General features: G+C 36.4%; 5 protein-coding genes across 5 annotated transcripts; 2 read left to right on the top strand and 3 right to left on the bottom strand.

Annotated features, from left to right (window-relative positions):
- Positions 1-764: 764 nt before the first annotated feature.
- Positions 765-2,642, top strand: EDC3 (Edc3p; the record flags this gene model as incomplete). Its single annotated transcript, XM_071055297.1, has 1 exon — positions 765-2,642. The coding sequence occupies one exon, from the start codon at positions 765-767 to the stop codon at positions 2,640-2,642; it is 1,878 nt and encodes a 625-aa protein (XP_070909990.1).
- A 730-nt stretch (positions 2,643-3,372) lies between these two features.
- VAC8 (protein anchor VAC8) lies at positions 3,373-5,121 on the top strand (the record flags this gene model as incomplete). Its single annotated transcript, XM_071055296.1, has 1 exon — positions 3,373-5,121. One exon carries the CDS (start codon positions 3,373-3,375, stop codon positions 5,119-5,121), a length of 1,749 nt encoding a protein of 582 aa, XP_070909989.1.
- Positions 5,122-6,358: 1,237 nt separating this feature from the next.
- On the bottom strand, positions 6,359-8,476 carry GLC3 (1,4-alpha-glucan branching enzyme; the record flags this gene model as incomplete). The annotated part of the gene is made up of 1 exon (XM_071055295.1): positions 6,359-8,476. The coding sequence occupies one exon, from the start codon at positions 8,474-8,476 to the stop codon at positions 6,359-6,361; it is 2,118 nt and encodes a 705-aa protein (XP_070909988.1).
- Positions 8,477-9,893: 1,417 nt separating this feature from the next.
- On the bottom strand, positions 9,894-10,523 carry UBC8 (E2 ubiquitin-conjugating protein UBC8; the record flags this gene model as incomplete). The annotated part of the gene is made up of 1 exon (XM_071055294.1): positions 9,894-10,523. The coding sequence occupies one exon, from the start codon at positions 10,521-10,523 to the stop codon at positions 9,894-9,896; it is 630 nt and encodes a 209-aa protein (XP_070909987.1).
- Positions 10,524-11,041: 518 nt separating this feature from the next.
- RNJ42_05129 (uncharacterized protein) lies at positions 11,042-11,677 on the bottom strand (the record flags this gene model as incomplete). Its single annotated transcript, XM_071055293.1, has 1 exon — positions 11,042-11,677. One exon carries the CDS (start codon positions 11,675-11,677, stop codon positions 11,042-11,044), a length of 636 nt encoding a protein of 211 aa, XP_070909986.1.
- Positions 11,678-13,049: the final 1,372 nt, after the last annotated feature.

Raw genomic sequence — 13,049 nt, 5'->3', positions numbered from 1 at the left:
AAAATTAGATCAAGATGTTCTATTTTTAATAATGAACAAATCTCATAGATGAGCGGACTTTTTTGAATATAACATCGAGCCTATCTTTGATGTGTTGTTTATCGTTTGTTTGTTTTTTTTGTATTTTTTAAAACCCTTTACTTGGTTCTACATTGAAGGGAAGAAACATGAACAGAGGAGTAAAAATCTTATGTTAAATATTACTCGTGTCATTGTTCTCTTTATCATTTATTATAATAATGTTGTATTCTTTTTTTTTTTTACTTATTTTTTTTTTCTGTTTCAATCAGCAACAGATTGATTGGGAATTGTAAATCCCTTGCCATTTTTAGTCTATTCTAGTATTATTGTATTTTTACTTCTTCCCACTAATTAAAAGAATGGTGGAGGGCAATGGAGAATCCCCTCCTTCATTGATATAATTATTGTATTATTCAATTTTCCGTCTTTTTTTCTCTCTTCTACTGTACCCTTTGTGTCCAAGTTTATGTAATAAGTAAGTGACTGAAGGGTTTAACAACATTGTAATATATAAATACCAATCTTATCCAATTTGAATCTGAATATATTTGGTGTGCTTAGAATTAATTGATATATTACTGTTATATCACTTTCTTCTGCTTAAAAAAAAAATATATCAGCAAACGAAAAACTGAACAACCAACGAAAAACTGAAATTAATTTAAATATAAAAAGTATTGGTTTGAGAAGCTGAATGTTACTCAATTATCGAGAAGGGTAAAAAGCCAATTGACTAAGCAAATATGTCTCAGTTTGTTGGTTATGGAGTTCAGCTTGAGCTGAAAGACGGTAAAGTTTTGGAAGGTAAGATTACGAAGGCTACTTCGAAGGGGCTGATATTGTCCGATGTTAAGTTTGAGGATGGTGGTACATCTCAATTGTTCAAGATCAGGGCCTCTAGATTAAAAGACTTGAAGGTTACCACTGTGAGACAGAAGAACAATAGAGGTGCCAACAATAATAACAATAATAATAATTATAATATCAACAACAACAATGGTAGTAGTAACAATAACAATAACAATAACGTTAATAGTAATAGTAATAATGTAAGCAATGCCAATAGTGTAAGACATGATAATGGGACTGATTGGGCACATGATGATGTTAGCAAGATCAAGCTACAGGATGATTTTGATTTCCAGAGCAATCTGGATATGTTCAACAAGAAGGATGTCTTTGCGAAGTTGAAGCAGCAGGATGATATTGATCCAAAGTTGAGACTAGTGGCGCATAACAAGAAGGACAGCTCTAGAGGTAACAAACCTCAGAATTATGAAATTGACGAGATGGTTATTCCAAACGCTAAGGACGATTCCTGGCATAAAATTGGTGCTGAAAACAGCGGGCATATCAAGAACAACGATGGCTACCATGACTTTGAGAGTGGAACTGAAGAAGAGGAGGAAGATGATGAGGAAGATGATGAGGAAGATGAAGAAGAACAGGGTGTGCAGAATAAGAGCAGAGCAGATGACGATGATGATGAACAATTCTATGATGCGGATGACATTCCTATTACTAAAGCTGTAAATATTACACATCTTCTCCACAAGGCAGCCAAGAGTTCTGGTAACAAAAACAAAAATGGTGATAATAATCAAGGCCAGGACCAAATGCTTGCTAAACTAGAGCAAATGATCATCCAGCAGTCTAAAGCTGGTTCTGTTTCATCGAATAACACTGGGTCTGTTTCCATGAAACCTAACCTACTGAAAATAAAAGATAGTTCTAGACAGGTAGCCACCGCTACGCCTGTTCAGCTATTAGAGATTGAGAGACTCGCTCAGGACAGTTTTGGAATTACAGCTCCAATACTTTTGGAAAATTTTGCCATCAATCTTGCTAATTTCTTAAAGCAAAAGTTAGGTGGTAAAGCACGTTTGCGTTTGGAGAATTCTAACGCCGAGCCATTAGTGGTGATTCTAACTTCTGACTCGGTTAGAAGTGGTGCAAGGGCACTTGCATTGGGTAGACAGCTGTGCAGAACAGGTCACATTAGAGTCATCACTATGTTTACAACCCCTGTGTCAGAGCTACAAGACAAATTTGTAAAGGAACAATTAGATATGTTCAAGAAGTGTGGTGGTAAAGTGGTTAACAGTGTAAGCTCTCTAGAGAGTGCGGTTGACAACCTGAACAGCCCGGTTGAGATAGTTGTAGATGCTATGCAAGGGTTTGACTATAACATCTCTGACATATTTGAGAACATAGCGGAGGAAGAGCTGCTGGAGGATGACAACAACGACAGAAGAAGCAACTCTAGAAACAGTATCAGCAAGAGCACCGCCATCGAACAAAGAATTATCGGAATAATGAACTGGTGTAATAAGCAGAGAGGCTCCACTAAGGTCTGGTCTCTAAACGTCCCCACCGGTTTTGACAGCGGCTCAGGTGTCCAGAACTTCGCCGTAGCAGTGCAGGCCACCGGGGTTATCTGCACTGGTTGGCCTATCTCCGCTCTGTCCCACATCAAACAGAACTTAGAGAGAGTAGAAGATGCTGTCGCTATCGACATGGGTATCCCTCGCGGAGTCTACTCCTTACAAAACTCATTACGTAAATTCCTATCCTTCGACATGTTCCCAACTGAAGGTTCTGTATCATTAGAATTTCAGTAACTAAATAAATATTAACTTGTTTTCACTTCGTTTACGTTATAGCATATATATGACTATATAAAAAAAGAGGGCCTATGAACCAGGGCCCGAAAGGAGCCTATGAACCGGGGCGTTCAAGGACTTATAAAATGAAAGGCACAATACAAACTATACAAGAACAGTAGCTAATCCATTCCCCCATTGTCAACTATAATATTTGCTTTTTATAGTTCCACCTACTCATTAAGCTTATCCCACATAACGGGAGAAAGCACCCCCTTCGACGTTTGCGCTCTAATTTTTTTCTTGAATGGGCACAGTGCCGGAATGGAAAAATTTATTAGAATTCATGAAGCAAGAAGGGTTGCTTCTTAAATTAGAACTTAAGGAACCAATTGTTCCTGGGTGAAGCTATTTCTATTGTGAGCAGAAGCATATCAGTGTTGACATACTATAAAGGAAGTTAAGTAGGAAACCGACTGGAAAGTGGGAAAACGATACAGAATAACAAAGGAAGAAAAATAAATTAAGGATAAGGGGATAAATTACTGTCTTATTAGAGAAACACAACTAAGACTAACACAAATTCAGAACTCATAACAGGTATTGCTATATAATAAGTGAAAATCTAAAAGCTAAAGAAGTCCATTAGGCCCAAAGACCTTACCTTACTTTCTAAATAATACGACAAAGACGTTGTTTTTTTTTTGAGATAACGCAAGTAACATTGGGATTAGAAAGATAAAATAAGATGGGTGCCTGTTGTAGTTGTTTCAGAGATTCTTCTGACGATGTTAGTGTGTTGCCTATTGCTGATAATGAGCGTGAGGCTGTGACTTTGTTGTTGGGTTACTTGGAAGATAAGGACAGATTAGATTTCTATAGTGGAGGACCCTTGAAGGCTCTTACAACTTTAGTATACTCGGACAACTTGAACTTGCAGAGAAGTGCTGCATTGGCTTTTGCTGAAGTCACGGAGAAATATGTTAGACAAGTATCTAGGGATGTTCTTGAGCCTATATTGATACTTTTGCAGAGTCAGGACCCACAGATTCAGGTGGCAGCTTGTGCTGCCCTCGGGAACCTGGCTGTTAATAATGAAAACAAGCTCCTAATTGTTGAGATGGGAGGCCTAGAGCCACTAATTAACCAAATGATGGGTTCTAACGTTGAAGTCCAGTGCAATGCTGTTGGTTGTATCACTAACCTTGCTACCAGGGATGACAATAAGCACAAAATAGCCACATCTGGTGCTTTGGTGCCATTAACTAAGCTAGCTAAGTCCAAACATATTAGAGTTCAGAGGAATGCCACGGGTGCTTTGTTGAACATGACTCATTCAGAAGAAAATAGAAGAGAACTGGTCAATGCAGGCGCTGTTCCAGTTTTAGTGTCTCTACTGTCTTCAAGTGACCCAGATGTTCAATACTATTGTACCACTGCTCTCTCCAATATTGCAGTTGATGAGGGAAACAGGAAAAAACTGGCCCAAACGGAGCCTCGTTTGGTTTCTAAACTCGTATCTCTCATGGATTCTCCTTCATCTAGAGTTAAATGCCAAGCTACTTTGGCATTGAGAAACCTCGCTTCCGATACAAGTTACCAACTTGAAATTGTCAGAGCTGGTGGACTTCCACATCTAGTGAACTTAATTCAAAGTGACTCAATCCCACTGGTGCTAGCAAGTGTTGCCTGTATTAGAAACATCTCCATCCATCCATTAAATGAGGGTTTGATAGTTGATGCAGGTTTTCTTCCTCCATTGGTAAAGTTGTTAGATTTCAAGGACTCGGAAGAAATCCAATGCCATGCTGTTTCTACTTTAAGAAACCTTGCAGCTTCTTCTGAGAAGAATAGAAAGGAGTTCTTCGAGAGTGGAGCGGTCGAGAAATGTAAAGAGTTAGCTTTAGACTCGCCAATCAGTGTTCAAAGTGAAATATCTGCATGTTTCGCAATTCTTGCTCTTGCTGATGTCTCTAAGCAGGATTTGTTAGATGCTGATATTTTACAAGCTCTAATTCCAATGACATTCTCCACTAACCAAGAGGTTTCTGGCAATGCTGCGGCTGCCTTAGCCAATCTATGTTCTAGAATTGACAATTATTCAAAAATAATATCCGCTTGGGAACAACCTAAGGAAGGTATTCGCGGTTTCCTAAAGAGATTCTTGCAAAGTGACTATGCCACTTTTGAACACATTGCGTTGTGGACGATCTTACAGCTTTCGGAAAGTCATAATGACAAGGTGGTGAGCCTGATAAAAAATGATAAAGAAATCATCAATGGAGTAAGAAAAATGGCTGACATAACATATGATAGACTACAAAAATCTGGTGTTGATATCAACAAAGTTATGAATAGAGAAGAAGGTGCTGAAAATGATGAGCAAAATAGTATAAACGAAAGGAACATGAGCAACTCTGGTTCATCAGACCAATATGAGTATGCAAGTGTTGAACTGTACAATATTACACGACAAATATTGCAGTTCTTGGACTGATTTACATGTGCTCTATTATCATCAGGGAAATAATATCCCGTTTATACCTTCTCACACATTATACATTACTGCTTGATACACAATTTTATCTACTCTTCATTTCATTACATTCTTATGGCAACCCAAAATTGTATTATGGGGCATGCAGCAAATGAACAGCCCATGAGAATATATGATTGCCTAGCATATGCATTAGTTTATGGTAAAATCGTCAAGACTTTTCTTCGCTAATAATCCTCTATTCATTAATTAGGATATAAAACTGTAACTTTGCCACCAATATAAAGGACTTCTCTACCTATAACCGAGTAACCAATTTTGAGACGACATTTAGAGTTGCTGAACAGGTGAACTAATCCTCTCTGTAAAGACTACTTCGACGTTGAGTTGTCGAATCGGTAGATAATTGATTCCTTTCTTTGGACTAATTTTCTAAATAAGCCCATCCGTTATTTAGTGTTGTTTTTTTCTTTATTTACATTTTATTTTACTATTGACTTATAATTTTATTTTATATCCCTAATTAATAGTCCTACTATTTCATCATATTTGAATCATGAAATATATACATAACCTGCAAAGCATTTCTCTATGATGACTATAAGTTGGGCCTTTTTTTTCAGCAAAATTAATTCGCAAATTTTTCTATAGGAAAAAATGCAAAATGCTGATTCACAAATCTAACATAAAAGTCATTGACGTATAGGTTTATTGAATTTTGCAATGATATATATTGCCGATACATAAGATTAAAGATATTCATATGAAGCCGCAAAATAAGGGATCCAGAGGTGGGAAGAAAACTCAGGAAGAAAAGCCTGCACCTCAGTATTCCAATTTAGTCATTGCCGATGTGGAAGTTACTGAGTTTTTAAAGGAAGAAAGTCGTAAATCTCAGAGTCTCTCTAATCTAACACTAGAAGAGGTTGAAGTGACAGATTTTGTAGATTGAAACTCGGCTTTTTAGCATTCATAAAGGTTTTATAGGAACGATTAAACTGGGCGTTGACAAAAAGTATAAAATAAAAGGTTTTGGTTTTGTATATATTTTTATTATTGCATTGAAATATATTTTGTATCATATTTATATAGGTTATCTATCGGTATATCTATCGATATGGGCGAATTGGTAATTATAATAAGAGTTTCGTGACACATGTATGTTATTAAGAGAAAAGAATAAAGGTAGAAATGAAATTTTAGAGTGAAATGATATAGTAACGTTTTTCTATTATCCTCAAATTTCACGTGTTAGAACAATGGCTGTTCTACTTGGAATATAGACTTGTAGGAAGTTCTTTCTGTTATTCCATGGCATATCAGTGGTGTAGAAACATTGACTTTCATCAATCCTGTTGTGACCACCAAATTCCTCTCTGTCAGTATTCAGACAGATCTTGTAAGTACCAGCAACATCAATACCAACTCTGTAGTCGGTGAAACTTTGTGTTGGATGGAAGTTGAAGATGAATAAGTGGCCATTTCTTTCGAACACAATAACCTTATCAGATTCGTTCTTCAAAGAAACGTAAGCTTGAGGTGTGTTCAACCATTGATGCTTAGATTCACAGTTTTGCATAGCAGAGTCAAATTCGTTCAAGAACTTATAACGCAACAAATCGTCATCGACTAAGTTGAATTGTCTTCTAGCATAATGGTAACTATCGTTGTTTCCCGCTCTTGGGAAATCTAACCATTCTGGATGACCGAATTCATTACCTTCGAAGTTCAAATAAGCTTCACCACCAAGAGAGTGGGTTAGTAGTCTGATCATCTTATGTAGAGCAATACCACGATCGATAACTAGAGGTGGTTCTTTCAAAACAGTCATATCAGTGTACATGGCAGCATCCATTAACCAGAAGGCCAAAGTTTTGTCACCGACTAGGGCCTGGTCATGGGATTCACAGTATGCAACAACCTTTTCACCGTGACGTCTGTTAATCAAAGTATGAACAATATGACCCATGTCCCATTCGTCATCTGATTTAGTCTTTAGAAGCTTAATCCACATATCTGGTAGAGCCATGGCCAATCTGTAGTCAAAACCACCACCGCCTGCGGATCTTGGTAGACACAGAGTTGGGTAACCAGAAACATCTTCAGCAATAGTAACAGCTGAATCGGGAATCAAATCATGAACTAAATCGTTAGCCAACATCAAGTAAGCCAAAGCTTCGTGGTCAACGGCAGATCTTTCACGGGACAAATATTCATTGTAGTCACCACTGAAAGCACCACCAGCACCAACACCATGGTGCAAGTACAACATAGAGGTGACACCATCAAATCTGAAACCATCGAATTGGTAAACATCAATATAGAAAGCCAAGTTAGCAAGCAAAAATCTTTGGACCTCGAATGCTCCGTAGTTGAAAAGACGAGAGTCCCACAATGGGTGTTCACCTCTTCCAGAAGTTAGACCATGGAAGTATTGGTGGTCAGAACCATCAAACATGTTCAAACCATCTTCAGAATTCTTTGAAGCATGACTGTGGATAACATCTAATAGCACCAGGATACCCATACCATGAGCAGTGTCGATCAGTTCCTTCAATTCTTCTGGAGTACCAAAACGAGAACTGATAGCGAAAAAGTTGGTGACTTGGTAACCAAAGGAGGCATAGTAGGCATGCTCCATGATGGCCATCAATTGGATGGCGTCATAACCCAAGTGCTTAATTCTTGGAAGGACGTTCTGCGTGAATTCCTTGTATGAGGCCACCTTAGGTTCTGGTGAGGAAATACCAATGTGAGCTTCGTAAATCTTTAGGGAGTCGTTGGCTAAGTTAAACTTAGGTCTTGAATTCTTGAATTGATAAGAGGTTTGTGGGTTCCAGAACCTACCTTCGTAAGTAGGACCAAATTGTTTAGCGGTCTCTTTATCTGGTTGTGTAGCTCTTTTGATCCATGCTGGTAGTCTATAGATTTTAGAGCCATCTGGCAAGATGAACATAACTTTAATCTTAGAGTCGTGGGGAATGGCGAAATCACCGTTCTCCAAAGGAGGAAGTGTAATCGTGAAGTTACCGAACTCATCCTTGGCGTTCATCTCATGAGATTCCTGCCAGTTGTTGAAATCACCCATCAAGAAAGCACGCTGAGCATTTGGTGCCCATTCCTTGTAGTATATCTCTTTTGTCTTTGGGTTAGCATGTAGACCGTAGGACTTGTATGAGTTTCTAGCAAAGTCAACCAACGATTGTTCGGATCCGTCTGGAGTAGAGTGTCTGATGTCGTAAGACCATTTGTCTGCAAGGTACCTTCTCTCAGAAAGAACATCAGCATACGGTTCTAACCATGAATCAAGCTGGACAGCGCCCTGCACATTCTCAGGAATTTTTGTCATACTCATTTTCTTTTTTCTAATTGATAATATGCCTGTTTATAGATGTATTGAAATATTAATAACTCAATTATGTCGTTGTTGAATGTCTTATTTCCTTAAGCAATTACTATCAGACTAAAAAATATTAGTTACAAATATTGAAAGAAATATATATATATATTTTTTTTACTTTTCCTTTTGAAATATAATTGGTTTATATATGAATATTTAATTAAAAGGGGGGGGTGGCACTTTGAGAGGAGATTCAAGAAGAAGTAACATTGACAGCAATTGACTTTCCCTCAACATGTTTTAGAACTACAATTGTTGTCGTTGTTGTTTTTGTTTGGGTCAAGCTTAGATGATTGATTCTATAAATTCCCCAGTGGGGTGGGGGAAGATTGGAAGAGAGAGTCGGCATATGCATTGTTTATAGCTTACGAGTAAAAGGAGGCAGGAAGAACGAGAGAGAGAGAGAGAGGGGGGAGAGGGAGTTGAGAAGAGTAAAAAGGACTACAATTATGAAGAGGAGAAAGATTACTGCCCATAACGAGGTAGCTTGAGCTACTCTTCATTCTATCTTTAACACATAGGTTACCAGTGTCTTTGTTTATTTTGCTAATAGGCAATCAGTGGTATAAAAATATTTCAAAAAAAAAAAAAGGGTTTCGAGAAGAAGAAACCGAAGTGATTAAAACATAGTTAGAAAACCGTGCTTGCCATCTCCTTACCTTATCCCACCAATTGGAGAGACAAAAGAAAGCAGAACAAGACAATATTGATTATAATGTGAACTAAATGAAAATAAATGAAATTTTAATGGAAAAAACCCTTTGGGCTGCCTAAATTCAGTACTTCTCTACCCTCGACAAATAATATATATATAATACTAAGAAACTCCCGCAGTACCCCTAATTTCGTTGACTGCCTTCTATGCTTTTCTTTTTGCTTTTTTCTTTCTTTTTTTCTGTGAATCAACCTTGCCCCTCCCTATTTTAAAGCCATTTATTTTGGTTTGCCCCACTTTCCCAAATGAGTAAAATGTTCAAAAAAAGGCCACCAATTTTAATGGTGGAAAAGGCAAGTAATTCTTAAATTGTTATTGATAACTTACGACAATGGGATAATGTAGACTATGTGGTTGATTTACGGTATTTGTTGTTGTTTTTACGTTTGTTGTTGTTTTTATACGTTCATTTGGGGGGTGTGGATGTGTAAAAAATGCATATGATTCAATATATTACTTCCTTCTACAACGAAATAAATTTTACAGAAAAATCATGGATAAAAAATTGTATTACTAGGTATATCTTATTATATAAAATTAAAGTTGACATGTAAAATACTGGAAAAAAAAAACTGATGGTTGGGAAACTATATGCAAGAAATAAGTACGGAAGAGAAGAAAGAATAAATTAAGAAAATATGGAAATAAAAGAAAAATCTAGTTTTCGTCACTCATCTCAATATCACTTAGGTCACTTAGTTCTTCACTTTCCCCGTTACTCAGGTCTTCTAGTTCGCTAACCGGTTCGTCAAGGTCTTCTTCGTTCTCTTGGTTATTCAAGTCTTCCTCTTCGTCATCAAGGCTCTCTTCTGAGGACCCAAACTGGTTCTTGTATCTGTCTCTGGTGGCGTACTTGTCAATATACTCCCGTACTTTCTCCTCGTACGCCTCCTTATCCTTAAGTTGCAAGTTGGCAGCTTCGTTATTCAACGGGTCGCTTCCGTTAGGTTCTTTTAACAGACCAGGAATCATCCACTCCACAATATTTAGTAAGTCGTAGAGTGGGGACCACGTAGAGTTTATGACATCCAGGCATATGGACCCAGAGGCTATATCAATATTGGGGTGAAATATCTTGTTTACGAAACCTATACTAGGTGACTTGTATGGATAGTTATCCGGGAGCTCTACATGTAATCGCCACATACCTCCTTCATATGGAGTGTCCTTCGGACCATAAAACTTGACATGAAATTCCTGCATATTATCATCCACTAACTCAACCTCATGATCACTCATTAGCAACTTCATAACATCAGTCTCTATTCTCCTCTTCGAATTACTCATTTTGGTTGTTGTAATATTCTGATTCAGTTGTTTTCTTTATAGTATACCCCTTAACAATATAAGAAAGTGTGTTTATTATTTTATCTGGTAATAATATATACTTTTGATATATGTTCTTCCCCTTTTTGACGTTTTTATAAGAGGTAAAGAAAAGCTAAATATAATTTACAGGATTCCATAGACCTTATATATCAAAGATATTTTATTTAGGGACTCTCACACTTTTCCAAAAGTGGGGCAGTTGAAGAGAGAAGGTCCCAATTAGAGGGACTTTCCCCTTCAACTCGCCCTTCCGCCCCCCCAAGAGCCCATATAATACCAGAATTTTTTAAAACTTATCAAATTGTCACAGAAGACGTTGCAGAAGATAAGGAGAAGCAAAGCCTTTCCAGGGTGTGAATAGTGATTTTCTTTTCTCTGAAAGCTTTCTCCGAGATTTCCATTATTTTTACGTTATTAGTTATCAGGCCCGTGATTTATTCATTGGCGGTCTAATGTCTATATGCTAATATACTGTCTTAGATTGATGCAGGAAACGTATCCTCGCTATAATTCTGTCCTATGTAGAAAGGCTCAGGTGCTAGGAACTTAACCTCCGTTAGGACCTGATTTATTGTCTTTGTTGTGTTCTGACCGTTGTTAACTAGCTTCTCACTTCTTTTTCTCTGTAACTGTTTGATTTTCCTCCTGACCTGTTTGAAAGCATGCCATATGCTTTTCTTTCTTCTGTGGATTGTTTCGTAGTCTTTAGCTTTGATCCCACTATGCAGAGTACCTTGGTCGAATGGCGTCGATAAGTACTCTGGCGGCGTGTTTTGAATACTGGTAGTAGTGGAACCACAGTAGATGTATTCGTGTGAGATATTATTCCTTGAGTCCGCATGGGAGTACGCGTCATTTATGGCTACATCTGGGCCTGTAAGACGAGCTAATGCGATACGTCTTTTCTTGTTTCTTAATGAATATGGGAAGTTTTTAGGAAAATTTATCCGGAAGAATGTAGATACTCGTTCACTTAATGGTATATAAGGTTTACCGCTTAACAGTACTCTCCTGTTCTCATATGTCCAATGAAATGAATTAGAGGAAGTAGACACATCTGTGTCGTCGTTGAGAAACATCGTTTCTTCTCTGGCTAAGCTTGTTTTTGACATTATTATAGTAATTATTTTATTTTGCTGAATAATATAAAAACCAGTGCTATATAGCGTATATATTAACTATTACTACTAAAAAATTATATAGAAAATCATCAAATATAAACTTTGACCTGAACATTTTTAACTATTTTGTGTCTGGTAACAAAACAAAATTGGTAATTATGTACATAGACAGGAATAGCAATAATAAATTCTTCAAGTTATTTATACAAGTGTTATTAAAATGTAATAATTTATAGTCGTTTTGCATAACTTCTGGATACCCGTTTACTCAGTATTAACACATATTCCCGAACTAAATATAAAAAAATAAATATAACTTAACAGAAAATCAAATTAGTGCCTTTTCATTTTTCTCGTTCCCTTTTTCTTCTTATTATTAATAGCGTCATTAATTCAATAGTTCAACTGCTATGGAATATTATAAGTCTTAAGAGATAATATGGTCATTTTATGTATACCTCATGGCCAGAGTGCGTACTTAACGACTGATTCACAACAAATAAGAAGACTCCGTGGCCAAGCTGGTTAAGGCGTGCGACTGTTAATCGCAAGATCGTGAGTTCAATCCTCACCGGGGTCGACTTTAATTTTTTTCCCAGTACCTAGAATGCGCTTGCTTATTAAAGCCATTTTTAATTGATTTTATATTTTTCTCGAAGGGCAAAACCCCGAAGGGGAAAATGACAGAAAGAATTTTGAGCATTTCCAGTTTGACGATACGAGTTGGGTATAATTTTAATCTTATTATGAGTGTTGTTTTCAATTTATTAATTATACATATTCTTTTGATTTGTTTGTTATTATTTGTTATGAATAAGATATTGTAGAATTGCAAAATGTTATTATATATATTTCATTAATAAAAAAAATAAAGGTATTTCATAAAAAAAAATTAAAATTTTAGAAAAACATATTAGTAGAAAAAACCTGCTTTTTCCTTTTATTAGCTGTTGAATGAATCAATGAAAGGGGAAACCATATTGTTTCTTGTCATATTCTTCTCTGCATATTCTTGTTCAAAGTCAATTTGATAAAGAATACAGAGAGAAAAAGAATCAAGAACGAAAATAATGACAGGAATATTAAAAAAAAAAAGTAAATTTTTAAGAATATAATAAAATTATTGGGTTTGGAATATTATTAAAGAGATGGGTTTTCCCCCTGTTAAGAAAAAAAGAATTTACAAAATTATCCAATATTTATTATACCAGATCTATGAATATCCTAAAATCATTAGAGCTGGTTTTCGGAATTGGAAATTTTGCTAATTTAAAAAGTAGGATGAATTCAATTTTTTTTTTTGTAAATTAAGAAAAAAAAAAAAATCACTTCAATGTCCCTTGTAGGAAAAAGTATTCGTTGC

Source organism: Nakaseomyces bracarensis, assembly GCF_045282275.1.
Source record: "Nakaseomyces bracarensis strain CBM3 chromosome Unknown Scaff13_0, whole genome shotgun sequence".
Taxonomy (NCBI): Eukaryota; Fungi; Ascomycota; class Saccharomycetes; order Saccharomycetales; family Saccharomycetaceae; genus Nakaseomyces; species Nakaseomyces bracarensis.
The sequence above is the reverse complement of the archived record's forward strand: the minus strand, read 5'-3'. Positions and strand labels throughout refer to the sequence as shown.